The sequence below is a fragment of the Ranitomeya imitator genome, chromosome 9, assembly GCF_032444005.1.
Source record: "Ranitomeya imitator isolate aRanImi1 chromosome 9, aRanImi1.pri, whole genome shotgun sequence".
NCBI lineage: Eukaryota > Metazoa > Chordata > Amphibia > Anura > Dendrobatidae > Ranitomeya > Ranitomeya imitator.
Window position 1 is genome coordinate 49,773,979 of NC_091290.1, and position 24,385 is coordinate 49,798,363.

The following is a 24,385-nucleotide window of genomic DNA, read 5'->3' on the forward strand; positions in this document are numbered from 1 at the left end:
TTTTGAATGTTTAAATAAAAATGAACATTTAACTTTTTTTCACAAAAAATTTAATTCAGCTCCAATTTGTTTAATTTTACCAAGGGTAACAGGAGAAAATAGACCCCAAAAATTGTTGTACAATTTGTCCTGAGTACGACAATACCCCACATATAGGGGTAAACCACTGTTTGAGCGCATGGCAGAGCTCGGAAGCAAAGGAGCGCCATTTGACTTTTCAATGCAAAATTGACTGGAATTGAGATGGGACGCCATGTTTCGTTTGGAGAGCCCCTGATGTGCCTAAACATTGAAACCCCCCAAAAGTGACAACATTTTGGAAAGTAGACCCCTTAAGGTACTTATCTAGATGTGTGATGAGCACTTTGAACCACCAAGTGCTTCACAGAAGTTTATAATGTAGAACCGTAAAAATAAAAAATCATATTTTTTCACAAAAATTAACTTTCGGCCCCCAATTTTTTATTTTCCCAAGGGTAAGAGAATAAATTGGACCCCAAAAGTTGTTGTACAATTTGTCCTGAGTACGCTGATACCCCATATGTGGGGGTAAACCACTGTTTGGGCGGATGGGAGAGCTCGGAAGGGAAGGAGCGCTGTTTGACTTTTCAATGCAAAATTGACAGGAATTGAGATGGGACGCCATGTTGCGTTTGGAGAGCTACTGATGTGCCTAAACATTGAAACCCCCCACAAGTGACACCATTTTGGAAAGTAGACCCCCTAAGGAACTTATCTAGAGGTGTGGTGAGCACTTTGACCCACCAAGTGCTTCACAGAAGTTTATAATGTAGAACCGTAAAAATAAAAAATCATATTTTTTCACAAAAATTAACTTTCGGCCCCCAATTTTTTATTTTCCCTAGGGTAAGAGAAGAAATTGGACCCCAAAAGTTGTACAATTTGTCCTGAGTACGCTGATACCCCATATGTGGGGGTAAACCACTGTTTGGGCGGATGGGAGAGCTCGGAAGGGAAGGAGCGCTGTTTGACTTTTCAATGCAAAATTGACAGGAATTGAGATGGGACGCCATGTTGCGTTTGGAGAGCTACTGATGTGCCTAAACATTGAAACCCCCCACAAGTGACACCATTTTGGAAAGTAGACCCCCTAAGGAACTTATCTAGAGGTGTGGTGAGCACTTTGACCCACCAAGTGCTTCACAGAAGTTTATAATGTAGAACCGTAAAAATAAAAAATCATATTTTTTCACAAAAATTAACTTTCGGCCCCCAATTTTTTATTTTCCCAAGGGTAAGAGAAGAAATTGGACCCCAAAAGTTGTACAATTTGTCCTGAGTACGCTGATACCCCATATGTGGGGGTAAACCACTGTTTGGGCGGATGGGAGAGCTCGGAAGGGAAGGAGCGCTGTTTGACTTTTCAATGCAAAATTGACAGGAATTGAGATGGGACGCCATGTTGCGTTTGGAGAGCCACTGATGTGCCTAAACATTGAAACCCCCCACAAGTGACACCATTTTGGAAAGTAGACCCCCTAAGGAACTTATCTACATGTGTGGTGAGCACTTTGACCCACCAAGGGCTTCACAGAAGTTTATAATGGAGAGCCGTAAAAATAAAACAAAAATTTTTTCCCACAAAAATTATTTTTGTAGCCCCCAGTTTTGTATTTTCCCGAGGGTAACAGGAGAAATTGGACCCCAAAATTTGTTGTCCAATTTGTTCTGAGTGCGCTGATACCCCATATGTGGGGGGGAACCACTGTTTGGGCGCATGGGAGGGCTCGGAAGGGAAGGAGCTCCATTTGGAATGCAGGCTTAGATGGAATGGTCTGCAGGTGTCACATTGCATTTGCAGAGACCCTAATGTACCGAAACAGTAGAAACCCCCCACAAGTGACACCATTTTGGAAACTAGACCCCCTAAGGAACTCATCTAGATGTGTTGTGAGAGCTTTGAACCCCCAAGTGTTTTACTACAGTTTATAACGCAGAGCCGTGAAAATAAAAAAAAAAAAATTTTTTCACAAAAATTATTTTTTAGCCCCCAGTTTTGTATTTTCCCAAGGTTAACAGGAGAAATTGGACCACAAAAGATGTTGTCCAATTTGTCCTGAGTGCGCTGATACCCCATATGTTGGGGTAAACCCCTGTTTGGGTACACGAGAGAGCTCGGAAGGGAAGAAGCACTGTTTTACTTTTTCAACGCAGAATTGGCTGGAATTGAGAACGGATGCCATGTCGCGTTTGGAGAGCCCCTGATGTGCCTAAACAGTGGAAACCCCCCAATTATAACTGAAACCCTAATCCAAACACACCCCTAACCCTAATCCCAACAGTAACCCTAACCACACCTCTAACCCTGACACACACCTAACCCTAATCCCAACCCTATTCCCAACTGTAAATGTAATCTAAACCCTAACCGTAACTTTAGCCCCAACCCTAACTGTAGCCTTAACCGTAGCCCTAACCATAGCCTAATCCTAACTTTAGCCCCAACCCTAACTGTAGCCTTGACCCTAGCCCTAACCATAGCCCTAACCCTAGCCCTAGCCCTAACCATAGCCCTAGCCCTAACCCTAGCCCTAACCCTAGCCCTAACCCTAGCCCTAACCCTAACCCTAGCCCTAACCCTAGCCCTAACCCTAGCCCTAGCCCAAACCCTAACCCTAGCCCTAACCCTAGCCCTAATGGAAAAATGGAAATAAATACATTTTTTTAATTTTTCCCTAACTAAGGGGGTGATGAAGGGGGGTTTGATTTACTTTTATAGTGGGTTATTTAGCGGATTTTTATGATTGGCAGCCGTCACACACTGAAAGACGCTTTTTATTGCAAAAAATATTTTTTGCGTTACCACATTTTGAGAGCTATAATTTTTCCATATTTTGGTTCACAGAGTCATGTGAGGTCTTGATTTTTGCGGGACGAGTTGACGTTTTTATTGGTAACATTTTCGGGCACGTTACATTTTTTGTTCGCTTTTTATTCTGATTTTTGTGAGGCAGAATTACCAAAAACCAGCTATTCATGAATTTCTTTTGGGGGAGGCGTTTATACCGTTCTGCATTTGGTAAAATTGATAAAGCAGTTTTATTCTTCGGGTCAGTACGATTACAGCGACACCTCATTTATATCATTTTTTTATGTTTTGGCGCTTTTATACGATAAAAACTATTTTATAGAAAAAATAATTATTTTTGCATCGCTTTATTCTCAGGACTATAACTTTTTTTTTTTTTGCTGATGATGCTGTATGGCGGCTCGTTTTTTGCGGGACAAGATGACGCTTTCAGCGGTATTATGGTTATTTATATCTGTCTTTTTGATCGCGTGTTATTACACTTTTTCTTCGGCTGTATGATAAAGCGTTGTTTTTTGTCTCGTTTTTTTTTTTTTTTCTTACGGTGTTTACTGAAGGGGTTAACTAGTGGGCCAGTTTTATAGGTCGGGCCGTTACGGACGCGGCGATACTAAATATGTGTACTTTTATTGTTTTTTTTTTTATTTAGATAAAGAAATGTATTTAGGGGAATAATATATATATATATTTTTTTATTATTATTTAGGAATATTTTTTTTTATTTTTTTTTACACATTTTGAAATTTTTATTTTTACTTTTTAAAATTGTCCCAGGGGGGGACATCACAGATCAGTGATCTGACAGTGTGCACAGCACTCTGTCAGATCACTGATCTGACATGCAGCGCTGCAGCCTTCACAGTGCCTGCTCTGAGCAGGCTCTGTGAAGCCACCTCCCTCCCTGCAGGACCCGGATCCGCGGCGATCTTGGATCCGGGGCTGGAGGAAGCAGGGAGGGAGGTGAGACCCTCACAGCAACGCGATCACATCGCGTTGCTGCGGGGGGCTCAGGGAAGCCCGAAGGGAGCCCCCTCCCTGCGGGAAGCTTCCCTATACCGCCGGCACATCGCGATCATCTTTGATCGCGGTGTGCCAGGGGTTAATGTGCCGGGGGCGGTCCGTGACCGCTCCTGGCACATAGTGCCGGATGTCCGCTGCGATAAACAGCTGACACCCGGCCGCAATCGGCGGCGCTCCCCCCGTGAGCGCCGCCGATCGCGCTGGACGTACTATCCCGTCCATGGTCATGGGGGCCCACCCCACCTCGACGAGATAGTACGTCCCATGTCAGAAAGGGGTTAAAATCTAATATCTTTATTCAGAAAAACATGTTTAACCCCTTCAAGACAAAGCCTGTTTTCACCTTTCTGACCCTGCCAATTTTTACACTTTTGACCACTGTCACTTTATGAGGTAATAACTCTGGGATGCTTCAACAGATCTCACTGATTCTGAGATTATTTTCTCGTGACATATTGTACTTTATGATAGCAGTAAAATGTCCACAATGTGACTTGCGTTTATTAGTGAAAAAAATGGAAATTTGGCAAAATTGTGAACATTTTGCAATTTTTAAACTTTTAATTGTATGCATTTAAATCAGAGAGTCATATCACACAAGATAGCTAATAAATAATATGTCCCACATGCCTACTTTACATCAGCACAGTTCTGGAACCAAAATTTTTTTTTGTTAGAAAGTTATAAGAGTTAAAAGTTGACCAGCGATTTCCCATTTTTTCAACAAATTTTACAAAACCATTTTTTTTAGGGACCACATTACATTTGAAGTCACTTTCAGGGGTATATATGATAGAAAATACCCAAAAGTGACATTATTCTAAAAACTGCACTCCTCACGCTGATCAAAACAACATTTAAGAAGTTTTTTAACCCTTCAGGTGCTTCACAGCTAAAGGAACGTGGAAAGAAAAAATGAACATTTAACTTTTTAGTAGCAAAAATGATCTTTTAGCAACAATTTTTTTTATTTTCACAATTGTAAAAGGAGAAAATGGACCACAAAAGTTGTTGTGCAATTTCTCCTGAGTACGCTGATACCCCACATGTAGGGGAGGGGGGGAATCACTGTTTGGGTGCACGGCAGAGCTCGGAAGGGAAGGAGCACATTTTGAATTTTTGAGCGCAAAATTTGTTGGAATTGATAGCGGACGCCATGTCGCATTTGAAGAGCCCCTAATGTGCCTAAATATTGGAAAACCCTCACAGGTGACCCCATTTTGGAAACTAGATTCTTCAAGGAACTTATTTAGCTGTGTGGTGAGCATTTTGAACTCCCAGGAGCTTCACGGAAGTTTAGAACGTAGAGCCGTGAAAATAAAAAATCACATTTTTTCCACAAAAATTATTTTTCAGCATCATTTTTTTTATTTTCACAAGTGTAAAAGGAGAAAATGAATTACAATCGTTGTTGTGCAATTTCTCCTGAGTACGCCGATACCCCATATGTGGGGGAAAACCACTGTTTGGGCACACAGTAGGGCTCGGAAGGGAAGGAGCACCGTTTGACTTTTTGAACTCAAATTTGGTAGGAATTGATAGCGGATGCCTTGTTGCGTTTGGAGAGCCCCTGATGTGCCTAAACATTGGAAAACCTTCACAAGTGACCCCATTTTTGAAACTAGACCCTTCAAGGAACTTATCTAGCTGTGTGGTGAGCACTTTGAACCCCCAGGTGCTTCACAGAAGTTTTGAACGTAGAGCTGTGAAAATAAAAAATCACATTTTTTCCACAAAATTGTTTTTTCAGCAACGATTTTTTTTCACTGGTGTAAAAAGTGAAAATGGACCACAAAGGATGTTCTGTTGTGCAATTTCTCATGAGTACGCTAATACCACATATGTGGGGGAAAACCACTGTTTGGGTGCATTGCAGGGCTCAGAAGGGAAAGAGTGACGTTTTGGATTGCAGATTTTGATGTAATTGTCTGCAGGCGTCATGTTGCCTTTGCAGAGCCCCTGATGTGCCTAAACAGTGGAAACCCCTCACAAGTGACCCCGTTTTGGAAACTAGAGCCTTCAAGGAACTTATCTAGCTGTGTGGTGCGCACTTTGAACTGCCAGGTGCTTCACAGAAGTTTAGAACGTAGAGCTGTGAAAATAAAAAATTTTGGAATCTACAACCCTGAAGGAATTTATCTAGAGGCATAGTTTTATTGTAATATTATAATGCTTTTTGTTTTACTGGTGTATGAATTTATAATGTGGTGTTATATGTAAGATGTGTGGGGTACATCAGATTTATAAAAGTGTGTTGTGTCAACATGGTATAAACAAATTTTAATAATTTGTGGACATGTGGTATGCTTTGAAGCAATCCTTAATGCAAAGGTCAGGTTTCTCAGGGCAGGTTTCACAATGGTAAATTGTGTCCTTTCGGATTCCCCTCTTGGAGCATACTCTGCACCGTTTTTGTGATCGTCCTGTCCTCGCTGTTTGGGGAACCTGTCCTGGAAAATGTTGACCTGGGACAATACTGGCACTAGCAGATTCAGAAGTACTGGGACCCTCACCTCCCTGAGTGTCAAACATTAGGGCCTTGATGACTACCTCCTGAAACTGAAGGAAGGTCCCCGTATTGCCTGCAGAGCGGAACAGCACAAAAGCATTGTACATTGCCATCTGTACAATGTGCACTGCCAGTTTTTTTGTGCCACACTTTGGCTTTTTGCATGGCACTGCATGGTTGGAGGACCTGATCTGAGAGATCCACTGTTAGGTGTTGAGTTCCTGCCTCTGCACAGGGGGAATCTCGAACCATCTCTGCTGCGGTCTCCCATTCTTCTCCAGCCGCAGTGGAGTCTGCTCAGCGGAGATGTCGGTCCCAGCGTCTTGCTCAGTCTCACTCTGTGCATAGGGTTGCTGCTGCTGCTTTTCCAGCTTCTGCCATTGAAGCCAGTGCTGGGCAGTGGCGAGCAGATGCTTCTGAGACTAAGTCCCACTTTGCACACACTGAGCATGCCCAGGGCAAGATCTCTCAGTGGAGATCTAGGGTCACATGCTCAGGTACTGCAGCGACTTCCATTGGTCCTTCTCACTGAAGGTCCTGTAGGTACTAGGACTAAGTTCTGCTTTGCACACTGAGCATGCCCAGGGCAAGATCTCTCAGTGGAGATCTAGGGTCACATGCTCAGGTACTGCAGCAATTCCATTGGTCCTTCTTTTGAAAGGTCCTATACATGCTGCAGCTATTTAAGGCTCGCATGGCCATGCGCTAGTGTACATTTGTAAACGTGTGTGTGTTGTGAGTGAAAGTCGCTCTTTAAATAACCCTCCCTATTGGATGACTGTTCGCGGAAGGTGTGATTGCTATCTAGCGCCCGACGTATCCAACAGCACGTTACACACTATTACAGCGTCTAGTTGCTGTGTCCGCCAGTGCGGCGCCATGCGCTTTCACAGCGCTTTCCTGACCCAAGCCTGGGTGGTTAGTGGCGTCCACCAGTGTGGCACCGCACGCACTCTCGTGCATTCCTTTGTTATTATTTTGGTTACGCTGACACCCCAGTTGCGGTGTCGACCGCAAGTAGTCTACACAGACTCAGATCCCAAGTCTTAGGACTGAGCTCGGAGACTCCTTCCTTGCGCTCTTGTGTGAGGTACCGCGGCCCTGTGACTTAATAGGGTTCGCTTCCTTCACACAGGGTGAAGTTAACCCGTTTGTATTCATATTGTACCGCCATATAGTCTGTCATTACTTGGCAGCAGGTTCCATCTCTGCATGGTGGACTCCGGGCTGCGAACGCACCTTATTCTACCTATCTTATTATTTGGTGCGTTCCGCTAGCCCTAACATCCACACCTCCCCATGTACTGATTGTAATCCAAGATACAATCTGGCTTTGGCACTTGTGTTGTGGTCCCACGAACAGTGACAAGGGTGCTGTTGTCACGGCGTATGGTGGTCAGGATAAAGAGATCCCTTTTGTCCTTATACTTGACCACCAGCATGTTGTTGTTGCATTGGGCTCTGTTTTCCCCTATTTTCAGTGTTTGCCCAAATAGCGACTTAGGGAGGCCTCGCTGATTTTTTTCGCATGGTGCCACGTGCATCTGTACCTCTGGCAGAGAGGGCTTTGAAGAGTTGGACGCTGGTGTAAAAATTATCAATGTAGAGGTGATAACCCTTATCCAGCAGTGGGTGCAGCAATTCCCACACAATTTTCCCACTCACCCACAGGACGGGGGAGGCATTCAGGGGGTTAATTTGGGTGTCCTTCCCCTCATAGACCCTAAATCTCTGGGTGTACCCTGAGGTACTCTCACACAGTTTGTACAGCTTTATTCCATACCTGGAGCTCTTACTGGGCAGGTATTGTCGGAATTTTAGCCTCCCTTTGAAGTGAACGAGAGATTCCTCAATAACGATGTCCCTCAGGGGTATGTACGCCTCAGCAAATTTTCTGCTGAAATGTTCAACCACTGGCCGAATTTTATATTGATGATCAAAGTTAGGATCGTCTCGGGGAGGACACTAAGCATTATCATTATAATGCAAAAATTTATGGATCCCTTCAAAGCTTTTCCTTGTCATGGCCATGCGGAATACCGGTGTACTGTAAAGAATATCAGTACTCCAGTATTGACAAATCTCTGTTTTCTTTATTATGCCTATATGCAGAAAAATTCCCAAAAATGTCATCATCTCTGCTGCATTTACGGGGGTCCATCTGGCGAATGATGACGTGGGATTTTAGGTGAAAAATTGTTGGACATACAGGTTCATCTGGGCCACCATAAGATTTATTATTTCATCACTGAAAAAGAATTTGAAGAAGTCAATTTCAGTGAGGCCAATGGTGTCAAACTGGATTCCTGAGCTGCTGCTGAAATCCGGAATGAATCCGGACGCAAGGATGGCGTAAGCCTCCTCTGGTGAATAGCGCCTTGTTGACGAATGGGCCATTTTTATTTTTTTTTCCCCAAACCCTGGGGATGTGTGTGTAAGTGGTGCTTTTACACGTGTAATGTGTGGGGCTTGTGTATAGGGTACTCTTTATTATAATAAAACAGAGAGAAAAAAAGTAGAGATTTAAAATGTAGAAAAGAAAAAAATGAAATGAAAAATCAGATGCACATTCCTCCATACATTTGGGGAGTCTCCCACGTGTCTTTTGGCAAACTCAAAATGTCACCTCAATGGAATGTACATCCTATTGTGATTGTATGGACAGATATTCCAGTCCCTTGTTGAGAACTCTGCAGCTCCATCAGGGTTACCTTTGGTCTCCTTTATGCCTCTCTGATTAATGCACTCCTTGCCCGGGCTGAGAATTTTGGTGGGCGGTCATCTCTTGGCAGATTTTTTGTGATAATATATTCTTTCCATTTGATGATAATGGATTTGATGGTGCTTCGGGAGATCATGAGAGATTGGGTTTTTTTTCATACCCTAACCGTGACTTACCTTCTCAACGACTTTGTCCATGACTTGCTTGGAGATCTATTTGGTCCTAATGGTGTTTGGTTAGTGGCGCCTCTTACTTAATTGTTTTTTTTTAACTTTTTTTTCTTACTTAATTGTGTTGCAGCCTTTGTGGTCTTTCAGAAAAGGTAAAGTGTATATACTGTGTGACACTTAGGTTGCGCACAGGTGGACTTCCTTTTACTATCCACTGCATCGCCCCCGCTGGGGAAATGTAGCATTACATATTCTCCACTGAAATGGAAGGGGTTTCAGTATAAGGCATTGATATTCATTGTCCTCCAAAGCATAGGGTGTGTAAGAAGGTTTGTATTTGTGAACCGGGCCATAACCATAAATGAATCAAGTAGATATAAATGCTTTTAACTCTAAAGTTTATTACTGTCTATAATAACAATTAAAAAGTATCAACATTTGGAGACATTCTCTAAATATTTATTCTCATTAACACGTCAATGGTTAATGCAATGACTAGTAGAGTCCTTATCTTTGTAAAACAGTGACTAAAAATTACACTACAGGTAAAGTTGGGTTATCATCCTGATCATAGACTTTTCTAATTGCAGTAACTTTACGTTATTCTAAATTAAAGTCTAATACTACAAGTTACACTAAGAATCTATGATATAAACTACGAGATAAATATTTAGTGAAAGCCACAATTATCTAGTTACATAGACAGGTTACAGTTATGCAAGTCATGTTGCTTTAGCTTTTCAGTTGTCTTGTAGTGAATTTCTGATTATTACGCGGAAGGTTTGCAAAACGCTCCAACACATCCACAACTGACCACGTCGGGGTAGGTAAAGCTCTTGTAAGTTCCATCTTTACACAACAGTTGGACCGTCTTATCCTGTACTTCCAGCTCTGAACAGCAAGAACATTGATGATTCATTGCTTGTAGTCCCATGGAATATCTAGAAGGAAAGACACAGAGATATCAGATATATAGATAATAGATAGATAGATAGATAGATAGATAGATAGATAGATAGATAGATAGATAGATAGATAGATAGATAGATAGATAGATGATAAATGATAGATAGATTGATAGACAGATATTAGATAGATAATAGATAGATAGATAGATAGATACAGTAGATAGATGATTGATAGCTAGATAATAGATAGATAGATGATAGATAGATAGATAGATAGATAGATAGATAGATAGATAGATAATAGATAGGTAGATAGATAGATAATAGATAGATAGATAGATAGATAGATAGATAGATAGATAAATAGATAGATAATAGAGAGATAAATAGATAGATAGATAATAGAGAGATAAATAGATAGATAGATAGATAATAGATAAATAGATGATAGATAGATAGATAGATAGATAGATAGATAGATAGATAATAGATAAATAGATGATAGATAGATAGATAGATAGATAGATAGATAGATAGATAGATAGATAATAGAGAGATAAATAGATAGATAGATAATAGATAGATAGATGATTGATAGATAGATGGATAGATAGATAGATAATAGATAGATAGATAGATAGATAGATAGATAATAGAGAGATAAATAGATAGATAGATAATAGATAGATAGATGATTGATAGATAGATAGATATTAGATAGATAGATAGATAGATAGATAGATAGATAATAGATAGATAATAGATAGATAGATAATAGATAGATAGATAACACAGGTCAACAAAAAAAAAAATTTTTCTGGTGTCCAAAATATTTTAATGAATTTAGGGTAACTTTGGGGTGCTGATTCTGAATATGTCATCAGTTTTGCCAGATTGGCTCAAGTTTTTGAGATTTTTGGTATCTTATTTATAGCACTTGTTGGTAAATGCGACGCATCATCTCATTAATTTCTTTGGATTAGTACTTGAACTGAGCAGTTCTCAATATAGTTTTGTGTTAATTAGTGTTCTAAAAGTTTGTTCATAGCTTGATTTTTGCACTAACTTTATGTTGTTGTCTGTTTTCCAGTGAAAAGCATGAACTCATCAAGAAGAAGTTGTCTTAACGATCCAGACTCATTCTGTTACATTTGTGGTGAATACACACTGCCAATACACACTTCATCATCATCAGGTGGGGGAAGGTCAGGTAACATGGTAACCACAGGTACAGGCACATCTTCACAATGAGGGACAGGCCTTCTTGCAGATTCCATGTTAGGTTACTCCCATTTTCGTTTCTTATGCTTATTGAATCCTTGCACTTGCACTGCACAGAAATAACAGTCATCATGATGAGTTTTTTGCTCTCTCCACACCATTGGAACACCAAATTTGAAGCTTTTTCTTTGTCCTTTGCTCCATTTTCGTAATAATTCGATACATGCTTTGCACACTATGTGTGGTGCCCAAAACTTGTCTTGGTCCCCAAGCATAACCCCAAAATAGGCAAAATACACTTTTTTTTACGAAGTCTGTTATGTTTCTTCTATGTTTTGGCAGTGTGTATTCACCACAAATGTAACAGAATGAGTCTGGATCGTTAAGACAACTTCTTCTTGATGAGTTCATGCTTTTCACTGGAAAACAGACAACAACATAAAGTTAGTGCAAAAATCAAGCTATGAACAAACTTTTAGAACACTAATTAACACAAAACTATATTGAGAACTGCTCAGTTCAAGTACTAATCCAAAGAAATTAATGAGATGATGCGTCGCATTTACCAACAAGTGCTATAAATAAGATACCAAAAATCTCAAAAACTTGAGCCAATCTGGCAAAACTGATGACATATTCAGAATCAGCACCCCAAAGTTACCCTAAATTCGATGAAATATCTTTGGCACCAAAAATGCTGTTGACCAGTGTAATAGATAAATAGATAGATAGATAATAGATAGATAGATAGATAGATAAATAGATAGATAATAGAGGATAGATAGATAGATAGATAGATAGATAGATAGATAGATAGATAGATAGATAGATAGATAGATAGATAGATAGATAGATAAATAGATAGATAATAGAGGATAGATAGATAGATAGATAGATAGATAGATAGATAGATAGATAGATAGATAGATAGATAGATAATAGATAGATAAGTAATAGAATAATTCTGAATGTCAAGGTTGGCAAAAACCTCAGCTAGGGAAGATTTATAACTAGGATTGATTTGGGACCCCCACCTCCTTTCCCACTCTGAAGATTTGTGTCTATGAAATACATACATAGAAGACCCCATGCACGGCCCTGCGCAGTATGTAAGGTCCACAAGCAGCTCACAATCTTCATCCTTCAAGACTGTCTCATTCTTTCGAGCACTGCAGTCTCCCACTACAGTGGTGACATTTACTACTTCATCTGCAAAAATAATAAACAACAATTTAAATATTTTACATTAAATTACATTTATATTGAATGTAACAATGCACTTCCAATTATAGGAAGAGTATACTGGAAAAATGTGCAGAATAATTGTTTTACTAAATATCTCACATAGTTACATACGTAGTTATTACGGATACAGAAAGAAACATATCCATGAAGTTTAACAGGGGTATTGGAAATAACTAAGGGCAGGGGCACATGCAGTACTAGAATGTTTCATCCGGACTACTTGCATAAATAGATAAGTAATTTCTATGAACGTGTCCTTAAAGAAAATCCATCAGCAGGTTTTTTCCACCTAATTTGAGAGCAGCATGAAGGACTAGTAAACCTGCTGCCATGTAGTCCTCCATATTCATGAGCTGTGTATATCCACCCCCATCCCCAGTGATTGGCAGCTTTCTGCCTATGTACAGGGTACACATGAAGCTGTCAATCAGTGATGTGGGCGGGGCTATAGAGGGCCCAGCATTCGGAGAACTGCTAAATCTGCAGCAGAGAAAATAGTGTTTTGATCAAAACTGCAGCAAGCAGCCCAGTAAGTGACATATCGCTGGAATCAGGATCACTGCCCCTACGTCATTCTGCTCTCAGATGGGGTAGGTAGCAAACAACTGGTGACTGATTCACCTTAAAGTCACAGCTCTTGCTGTCGTTGTGTTCTGGGGAATTCAAAATGAGGTAACAAGGAAATCTTGGTTACAATTAAGATCTGGATAGAAAAAATTGTTCTAAAAATGTTATACTTTATTATCGGTATGAATTGCAAGTTTTCTTGACTTTTTCCATAAAATCACTTATTGTAAGTACAGTAGTAGATGTCTTTGCAACTTCTGCGGTCTCCACAAGTTCTACCAAATTAAAGAGGTTGCCCACTACTTTAGCATTGATAATGACTTATCAGTAAGATAGGTCATCAATGTCTGATTGGTCAGGGGATTGACACCCGGCACCTCTGCCGATCAGCTGTGACGGCAGCCAGAAGTACTCACTTGCAAAGCTTGTCATCTTCTGATAAAGGCCACCGCAGAGGACTACACATCCACCTTCTGTTGATTTGAATAGGTGGCAGATGTGTAGTACCAAGCCTTGGCCACTAGCAGAAGACGGAGCAAGTGAGTACTTCCAGCCTGGAGCCACTGCCACCACCGATAACAGCTGATCAGTGAGGTGTCGGACCCCGACAGATCAGACATTAATGACCTATCCTTAGGATATGTCATCATCAATACTAAAGTAGTAAACATTTTGACTGATGGTTGATCTCTCTCTTACAAGTGTTCTATATCTACAATGCTGGTAGTGGTCTTTTACTGTCAGTAGAGGTATTTACAATACTTTGGTGTTTAATTTTTTTAAAATTTCCATTTATTTTCATTTTTAATACTAATACATAATAATCCTATATTCATGAACAAATAATGGCTTCTTACCTTGCTTAGGAGTACATGTCTGACAGCAACCGTCAGCTTCATATTTAATAGTACCCTGAAAAAGAAAGGGTGCAGATGGTAAAATGTAAACTGCAGTTTATTGGCCCATGTACGAAATTTCGGTCCCAAGCGTGTCAAAAGCTCGAGAAAGGTCCACACTTGGGAACAATTTTTTCATGCATTGGTATGCAGCCTTCATTTTTCTTGATATATATATATATATATATATATATATACATATACAGTATATACACTACAGACCAAACTTTGGACACACCTTCTCATATAAAGATTTTTCAATCACACTGAAGGCATCAAAACTATGAATTAACACATGTGGAATTATATACTTAACAAAAAAGTGTGAAAAAACTGAAATTATGTCTTATATTCTAGGTTGTTCGAAGTAGCCACCTTTTGCTTTGATGACTGCTTTGCACACTCTTGGCATTCTCTTGATGAGCTTCAAGAGGTAATCACCGGGAATGGTCTTCCAACAATCTTGAAGGAGTTCCCAGAGATGCTTAGCACTTGTTGGCCCTTTTGCCTTCACTCTGCGGTCCAGCTCACCCCAAACCATCTCAATTAGGTTCAGGTCTGGTGACTGTGGAGGCCAGGTCATCTGGTGTAGCACCCCATCACTCTCCTTCTTGGTCAAATAGCCCTTACACAGCCTGGAGGTGTGTTTGTGGTCATTGTCCTGTTGAAAAGTAAATGATGGTCCAACTAAACACAAACCGCATGGAATAGCATGCCGCTGCAAGATGCTGTGGTAGCCATGCTGGTTCTGTATGCCTTCAATTTTGAATAAATCCCCAACAGTGTGACAAGCAAAGCCCCCCCACACCATCACACCTCCTCCTCCATGCTTCACGGTGGAAACCAGGCATGCAGAGTCCATCCGTTCACCTTTTCTGCATCGCATAGACACTGTGGTTGTAACCAAAGATCTCAAATTTGGACTCATCAGACCAAAGCACAGATTTCCACTGGTCTAGTGTCCATTCCTTGTGTTTTTTAGCCCAAACAAGTCTCTTCTGCTTGTTGCCTGTCCTTAGCAGTGGTTTCCGAGCAGCTACTTTACCATGAAGGCCTGCTGCACAAAGTCTCCTCTTTACAGTTGTTGTAGAGATGTGTCTGCTGCTAGAACTCTGAGTGGTCTTGATCTGGTCTCTAATCTGAGCTGCTGTTAACCTGCGATTTCTGAGGCTGGTGACTCGGATAAACTTATCTTCAGAAGCAGAGGTGACTCTTGGTCTTCCTTTCCTGGGGCGGACCTCATGTGAGCCAGTTTCTTTGTAGCGCTTGATGGTTTTTGCCACTGCACTTGGGGACACTTTCAAAGTTTGCCCAATTTTTCGGACTGACTGACCTTCATTTCTTAAAGTAATGATGGCCACTTGTTTTTCATTACTTAGCTGTTTTTTTCTTGCCATAATACAAATTCTAACAGTCTATTCAGTAGGACTATCAGCTGTATATCCACCAGACTTCTGCACAACACAACTGATGATCCCAACCCCATTTATAAGGCAAGAAATCCCACTTATTAAACCTGACAGGGCACACCTGTGAAGTGAAAACCATTCCCAGTGACTACCTCTTGAAGCTCATCAAGAAAATGCCAAGAGTGTGCAAAGCAGTCATCAAAGCAAAAGGTGGCTACTTTGAAGAACCTAGAATATAAGACATAATTTCAGTTGTTTCACACGTTTTTGTTAAGTATATAATTCCACATGTGTTAATTCATAGTTTTGATGCCTTCAGTGTGAATAAACAATTTTCATAGTCATGACATGAAAATACAGAAAAATCTTTAAATGAGAAGATGTGTTTTATATATATATATATATATATATACAGTATATGTATATATATATATATATATATATATACTGTATATATATATATATATATATATATATATATATACATAACTTGCAAAAGGTTGATTTTCGGAGGGCAATGTCAGGAACCAGACCATAAAGGGGTTGGAGTTCGACAAAACCATGCCAAAAAATTGGGTGGCCCTGGAGGGGGCAGGACATGTCAAGCTATTTTTCCATTAAAATGACAGAAAGCTATTTACTCCCTTTAGGTTAAGTTTCCATTGTGCAAATACACATTGGATTTTCTACTACATATTTGCTTGCATAAATTTTACAATGTCAGAATAGAGTATGAGATGCAAAGAAATCTCATGAACATGATACAAATATATCTGCAGCATTAGTTGATAGGAGCTGTTTTGAGATTAGCAGGATGGGAGGTCCACAGTTCAGACACTTCTTGGGAACGTAGGCTTAAAATTAACCATTCCTGTCTGTAATTTCACTAGTCTGGCTCCTGCACAAAATATTTTGTTTCTGTTTTTATAACAGAAATGGAATTAATAGGCCAGTTTTCCTCTGTAGCTATAGGTGATAAAATATTATCTAAATTACAGTAAAACCTTCTGCACATCTACCAACATAGTGATAGGCACGGTATGGTCATGTGAGCAGTCTGCATTTACTTCTGCAATGATGAAATACTGTCTATACTATGATTTAATCCACATGGAGAGAAGTAGAACCGGAGAATAGAAGCCGCGCAGACCACAATAAAGGTATCAGAGTTACACACACTCTGTTTATTAGCCTACGCGTTTCGTGGCCAACAGGCCACTTCATCAGGGCATCAAGATTCATCAGTAAAAACAGGTATATATACCTACAAATACAATCAAAAAAATATACAAACATGTATAAACCCCACCTTCTTACGACATCACTTCTGGTGAGAACGCCCACTTTAAATCAAAAATTTATAAATACACCCATAACATTAATTACAAAACATTAAAATACATAAAACACAATAATCAATCTTTAGAACTACAAATATTAATCAATAAATAATGAAAACAAATATATATAAACATTTCTGGTATCTAGATCAACCAGGATCAGAACTCACATATGAAGAAACCTAAAAACTATCCTCCAGAGAATAAACCTCCGTCTTATACCACTACACCACCTGGTGGTCTTAGGTGAGGGCAACTATTTATCCTGGATCCACCATTTAAACCCATTCAAGACGCTATCATATGTTGACCCATAATAAAGGAAAAACAAACAAAGGGCTCATATAAGGTAACAACATCACATAATATGAAGTAAAAAAGTAAGGGAAAGAATGGGTTCCCATATGCTCAATTTCCACAACTCTTTTCGGATATGAACCCATATGATCTAGAGGTCTACAAACACTACAAAGGAATAAGCAGCACCTCAAACCAGTTAACCACCGGAGTTCATGAAAAATGGGGAGCACTGAGGTCCATAGTCTCTTTGTAGTGCTTATTCCTTTGTGATGGGCCCTTTGTTTGTTTTTCCTTTATTATGGGTCAACATATGATAGCGTCTTGAATGGGTTTAACTGGTGGATCCAGGATAAATAGTTGCCCTCACCTAAGACCACCAGGTGGTGTAGTGGTATAAGACGGAGGTTTATTCTCTGGAGGATAGTTTTTAGGTTTCTTCATATGTGAGTTCTGATCCTGGTTGATCTAGATACCAGAAATGTTTATATATATTTGTTTTCATTATTTATTGATTAATATTTGTAGTTCTAAAGATTGATTATTGTGTTTTATGTATTTTAATGTTTTGTAATTAATGTTATGGGTGTATTTATAAATTTTTGATTTAAAGTGGGCGTTCTCACCAGAAGTGATGTCGTAAGAAGGTGGGGTTTATACATGTTTGTATATTTTTTTGATTGTATTTGTAGGTATATATACCTGTTTTTACTGATGAATCTTGATGCCCTGATGAAGTGGCCTGTTGGCCACGAAACGCGTAGGCTAATAAACAGAGTGTGTGTGTAACTCTGATACCTTTATTGTGGTCTGCGCGGCTTCTATTCTCCGGTTCTACTTCTCTCCATGTGGATTTGTTCTGCTTGCCGGGAGCTTGCTGCGACCATACGTGCTGATCCAAGGGAGTTGTGACCTGTCACAACCAGACCAGGTGAGTCTGTTTTGTGGGGGTCCACGTGATTGCGACACCTGAAGGTATTACTCTATGTGCGCTTCTTTTTCTTGTTTTTATACTATGATTTAGAAAGTTTTTACAAATTAGCTCTCAGTTATTAGTCTTTTTGTAGATTCTGCTTACAAATATAAAGAAGCATATACTATCCATACATTGATGATCTACTAACTAGCTAGTGGGGAGACTAATGGACTGGGACAACTTTAGGGTGTTTCTTGATTGTTCTACTGCAATACTATAAAAATCAGGATACATACTGAAAACAAAAACAAAAAAATAACTATACCTGTTCACAATTAGCTAAATCCAGTGTCTGGCAGAATTTCTGCACTTTTGTCAGCACAGGCACACCATTTTCCTCATTGCATTCATAGTAGATGCAGCTGTTGTTTGGTACATGAAATATAGCTCCGATCTGTGAAACAAAGAGGCGCACACTGTAACACAATGTCTAAACATTTATCAAATTTCTATTGTTCTCAAAGTTAAATGATATCTTCATACCCACCATGCACCACACCCCCTAAAAATAATTTCACATAATGTAAACTAATATAGAAATTCTATGGCTATTTCTAAACATATTATTTTAATTGGCGAGCTTATTTTTCTATTAGGGTATTATATATGTTTTTTTATTGAGTTTACTTACTGGAATATTAACAGTGGTGCCATCAGCTGAGATCACTGGTGTGTTGCTGGATGAACCACTTGTTGATCCACTTGATGAGCCACTTGATTCTGATGTTGATCCACTTGTTGATCCACTCAAATTGTTATTTGAAACACTTGTTGAGTTAATTGATGATGCACCTGATGAAGCACTTGTTGAGCCACTTGTTGTGTTCCTTGGTGTACCACCCAATGATCCATTTGTTGAGTCACTTGGTAAGCCACTTGCTGAGCCACCTGAAGAGCTGCCTGTAGAGCCACCTGTTGCGCTGTCTGTGGAGCCATTTGCTGAGCCACCTGTAGAGCTGCCTATGGAGCCACTTGCTGAGCCACCTGTAGAGCTGCCTGTGGAGCCACTTGCTGAGCTACCTGTTGCACTGTCTTTGGAACCTCCTGTAGAGCTGCCTGAGGAGCCACTTGCCGAGCCTCCTGTAGAGCTGCCTGAGGAGCCATTTGCCGAGCCTCCTGTAGAGCTGCCTGAGGAGCCACTTGCTGAGCCTCCTGTAGAGCTGCCTGAGGAGCCACTTGCCGAGCCTCCTGTAGAGCTGCCTGAGGAGCCACTTGCTGAGCCTCCTGTAGAGCTGCCTGAGGAGCCACTTGCTGAGCCTCCTGTAGAGCTGCCTGAGGAGCCACTTGCTGAGCCTCCTGTAGAGCTGCCTGAGGAGCCACTTGCTGAGCCTCCTGTAGAGCTGCCTGAGGAGCCACTTGCTGAGCCTCCTGTAGAGCTGCCTGAGGAGCCACTTGCTGAACCTCCTGTAGAGCTGCCTGAGGAGCCACTTGCTGAGCCTCCTGTAGAGCTGCCTGAGGAGCCACTTGCTGAGCCTCCTGTAGAGCTGCCTGAGGAGCCACTTGCTGAGCCTCCTGTAGAGCTGCCTGAGGAGCCACTTGCTGAGCCTCCTGAAGAGCTGGTTGAGGAGCCACTTGTTGATCCCGTACTAGTACTGCTTATAGTCATAGTGCATTGTAGTGGAATACATTCTCCACAGCATTCTCCAACTCGAGCTTTATATGTGTATCCCTACATTGAAATAAAATTTACTACAGAACTTCAAATATTACAAACTATTTCCAAATATATTAAATACTAATTATGCCAATTTGCAACTAATATAATACATAAGCTAACATTTAAACTACAATTATTATTTATTATTATTATTATTATTATTATTTATTGTTATAGCGCCATTTATTCCATGGTGCTTTACATGTGAGATGGGGTATACATAATAAAAACAAGTCAAGACATCCTTGATCATATTATAGCATCTAGCTGAATAGTTGTAGTTTTAGAGAGATACTGGCAACATCTAATATAACTGAGGACAGTTTGAATCATAGCTTGAACCATCAGAGTATCTATCTAGCTAAACGAGCATAGGATAACTGTTCCAGTCGCCTGTACAGAAACAAAAAGTCCATAAGACTGCATACATACCTCTTTTTCTTTCTCACCTACTCATTCACCATCTTCCTCACTCCCTGCCACTATAGGGCCCAGCAGGGTGAGCAGGGAGAGCCTTCGAGGAGCGGGGGCGCCACTGCGCAGGTCTAGGGTGCCAACCTCCGCAAAAAGGTAGGTTGAGATAGGCCAGTCCAGGGGCAGGCACCCCCCCTGGGTGTTTTTCTTCTTGTTGGTGTGATGTCGATTATTTAATATATTTTAGGTTTTGTATTAAGAATTAATAAAGTGCATTAGTCGGGCAGCAGGGTTTAGAATAGATTGGAGGGGTGCGAGAGTGTTAGAGGGGAGGCCACAGAGCGGGAGGTTGCAGTAGTCAAGGCGAGAGATGATGAGGGCATGGACTAGGGGTTTTGCAGATTCTTGGTTGAGGAATGAACGGATTCGTGAAATATTTTTGAGTTGAAGTCAGCAGGAAGTGGAAAGGGCTTGGATATGTGGTTTGAAGGAGAGATCAGCGTCAAGGATTACCCCGAGGCAGCGAGCTTGTGGGACTGGGGAGAGTGGGCAGCCATTTACTGTAATGGATAGGTTCGTCGGGGGGTCGCGTGAGATGGGGAAAGATGATGAATTCTGTTTTGTCCATGTTACGTTTGAGAAATCCAGCGGAGAAGAAGGATGAAATAGTGGACAGACATTCAGGGATTCTGGTTAGTAGGGAGGTGATATCTGGTCCAGAGATGTAGATCTGTGTGTCATCAGCATAGAGATAATACTGAAAGCCATGTAAATGGAGAAGAGCAGGGGCCCAAGGACTGTACCTTGTGGGACTCCGACAGATAGGGAGCGAGGTGGGGAGGTGGTGTGTGAGTGGGAGACGCTGAATGTCCAGTCTGTTAGGTATGATGAGATCCAGGATAGGGCCAAGTCTGTGATGCCAAGGGATGAGAGGGTCTGTAATAATAGGGAATGGTCCACTGTGTCAAAGGCAGCCGACAGGTCCAGGAAGAGGAGGACAGAGTAGTGTCGTTTGCTCTTGGCGGTTAAGAGGTCATTGGTGAACTTAGTTAGGGCAGTTTCAGTGGAATGCTGTGACTGGAAGCCTGATTGTAAGCGGTCAAAGAGGGAGCAAGAAGAGAGATGGGAGGACAGTTCAAGGTAAACGTGTTGTTCCAGTAGCTTGGAGGCATAGGGGAGAAGTGATATATAGGGCGATAGCTAGATACAGAGGATGGGTCAAGAGAGGGCTTTTTGAGGATAGGTGTGATGGAGGCATGTTTAAAGCTTGAGGGGAAAACACCAGTTGTTAGTGATAGGTTGAAGAGATGAAGTAAAGTATGCATCTCTAGGCAAGATTTAGTAAATGTAAAATTGCAGTTACAAATACTGTGCCGTTTGAAATCATATATTTTTTGTATAAACTTTATTAGGACTCTAATGTACTCTCGAACGGTCATGCCTCTCAAAATGCATTTTAGGCTAGCACAATTCTGTGTATATGAAGACCACCATTGGTTTCTCAATTCATGGCTCAAGGGTCCTGCATAGTTCTGGGTTTGTAAAGACTTTCCACTATGACTATGGGGCATTACAGTTCTGCAATTATTTTCTCAGATAATCGGATCGCAGTCACCCATCCATGTCTGTGGCTGCGAGTGAAACATCTCATCATGCAAAAGAATCGGATCACAATGACATTCGGCTCAAACTACGAAAGAGTAAGGCAATGTACTTACACTCTGACAATTTGTCTGACATTTGATCGGCTGGCAGTCAACGGCATAAAACTGGGAATTGCTGTCCATGTTATAAGAACATGTGCATTTCTGGCAGGAACCCTTTGGTTGTGGAATAATTGAGCCACGCTGAGGAAAAAAAACATTATATCAGTCTACTGTTTAGCAGAAAAGACTAGTATGTATCCTAACCATTATAATATACAGTTGATTCTCACACATTGTGGAAGTTTATATATAAGGGAAGTAGTCTTTCATTTGGCTCATCAGTATATTATTCTCAAACAATTTTAATACAAAAAGCTGAAGACCCTACAGTTTACAGGTAGTGATCGAATAGAGATCCAAATCTCTATTGAATTAAAAGAAGGGGGGCATTTAGACATTTTGAGGCCTCATAGATCATGAACTGTTAAGGCCCTTTAATCCTGCTCTCCAACAATGAACAATACCATTTCTTCTGTTAATCACAAAAAACAAAGTTTCTAGAAAAATAAAAAGTAGGTAAAAAAATATAAAAAGTGGCATCACATTCTATTAAATATAAAGAAATAATTAACAAAAATCATATTTGGTAAGGCCGGGTAAAAGTCTAGTCTAAAATTTTAATTCGTCTATCGGCGGAGATTTTCCGAGGAACTTCAGTGTTAGGACTGGCGGAACGCACCAAGAAAGGTGATATAGATGCGTTCGCAGTCCGGGGTCCACCGTGCAGGTGAAAACCTGCTGCTAGTAAATACAGACTATATGGCGGTACACTAAAGTATATACACGTGGGTTCAACCTCACCCAGCGTGAAGGGAGCAATCCTGTTGCGTCACAGGATCGCGGTACCGCACCTAAAGCGCGAGCGAGTAGTCAGCGTACTTAACCCCAACTGGGATTGAAGTCCGATTAGACCCTCGCTGGCACTACACCACAACTGGGTGTGTTAGGAAACTAAGTTTAAATATATAAATGCACAGGAGTGCGAGCAATGCTGCACAGATGGACGCCACCAACCACACTGGCTTGGGTATGGAAAGTGCAAGGCAAGCGCACGGCGCCATACAGGCGGACACAGCAAGAGGACGCTGTAATGTGTGTATCGTGTAGATGATTAGTCGGGCGCTAGATAGCTACCAACATCCGCGAGCAGACAACAACTCTAGGGAGGGATATTTAGGAGCTTTCATCCATCGACATACATTCATCTACACACACACATATAACGTTATGAGACAATACTAGCGCATGGCCGTGCGGTCATGCGCAGTTTATATAGTTGCAGCACAGGAAGTGGCTACAGCACTTTTGCCCTTCCAAGACCTGCCAAGAGGACCAATGGAATGTGCCGCAGAGCCTGAGCACCTGACCCTCGATCTCCAACGGGAGATCTTACCCTGGGCATGCTCAGTACGTGCAGACAAGGACTTAGTCCCAGAGAAGTCCGCTCGCTGCTGACCAGCACTGACTTTAATGGCAGAGACTGGAGAAGCAGCAGCAACTCTTCGCACAGAGTCAGACTGAGCGAGACGCTGGGAGCGACGTCCCTGCTGAGCAGACTCCACTGCGGCTGGAGGAGAATGGGAGACCGCAGCGGAGACGGATCGAGATTCCCCCTGTGCAGCAGAGGAAACTCGACTCCTAACATTCAGTTTGCAAACCCAAGAACATAATAAACATAAGCTGTAAAAAAAAAAAAATCCTTATAATCATCACATCGTGAGTAACCATATGTGCGCATGCACAGAAACCTCCTGGGCCTTCAGTGCGAGTTGTGATGATAAAAGTGCAATGAGGACAAGACGGGTGATGGGGAGGACCAGATGGGTAAGGTGTTTTTATGTGTATCCACATTTTGGCAGATTTTTGTAAAACTCAAGTAGAGTTCAATTCCACTCGATATTCGATTATCTTCATGTGTAACGCAAGAAGGTGCAAGATAGTAAATGAAAAAGATAAAATATACTAATAAGTAATATAGCAATGGATGAATAAATACGTAAAGAATATAAATATTGACAAAGAGAATACTGCAGAAAAAAATGAGGAGGGATGCCAAAGGAAAATAAAGGGTGTGAAGCAGCCCCACACATATCAATACAAATGTGACTTCCTTATAGGCAAGTACGGTTTCAAAGGAGGCACACTGACTCGAAGAATCATGTTTTTTGGTAATTTTTACCATACAATAAATGTCCTACAATAAAACTAAAAAAAATTGCGGAATTATACTTTTTCACTATTTCATTCCACTTGGAATATTGTTCCTGTTTTTTTGGTACGTTGTGTGGCAAAATGGATGGTCATTCAAAACTACAACTCATCCCTCAAAAACAAGCCTTTATACGGCTATATAGATAAAAAATAGAAAAGTTATGGTTCTTGGGTTTATAAATACATCTTGTTTTTGACTTCTCTTTTCAATTTCAGTTTGTATTATAGGTAAACATGATGGATGATAGATAGATAGATAGATAGATAGATAGTGAAAAACAGAATTC

At 40.9% G+C, this 24,385-nt stretch overlaps 1 protein-coding gene across 1 annotated transcript in view; it reads right to left on the reverse strand.

Annotated features, from left to right (window-relative positions):
* Positions 1 to 9,821: 9,821 nt before the first annotated feature.
* Positions 9,822 to 24,385, reverse strand: part of LOC138648610 (mucin-2-like) — a 29,982-nt gene continuing 15,418 nt past the window's right edge. The window contains exons 7-12 of the mRNA XM_069738397.1: positions 21,900 to 22,028; positions 18,742 to 19,779; positions 18,376 to 18,504; positions 14,050 to 14,104; positions 12,457 to 12,589; positions 9,822 to 10,192 (exon numbers count right to left, since the gene is read on the reverse strand). Coding sequence (XP_069594498.1) covers positions 10,021 to 10,192; positions 12,457 to 12,589; positions 14,050 to 14,104; positions 18,376 to 18,504; positions 18,742 to 19,779; positions 21,900 to 22,028 — 1,656 coding nt within the window. The 3' untranslated portion in view covers positions 9,822 to 10,020. The remainder of the gene's footprint in view (positions 10,193 to 12,456; positions 12,590 to 14,049; positions 14,105 to 18,375; positions 18,505 to 18,741; positions 19,780 to 21,899; positions 22,029 to 24,385) is intronic.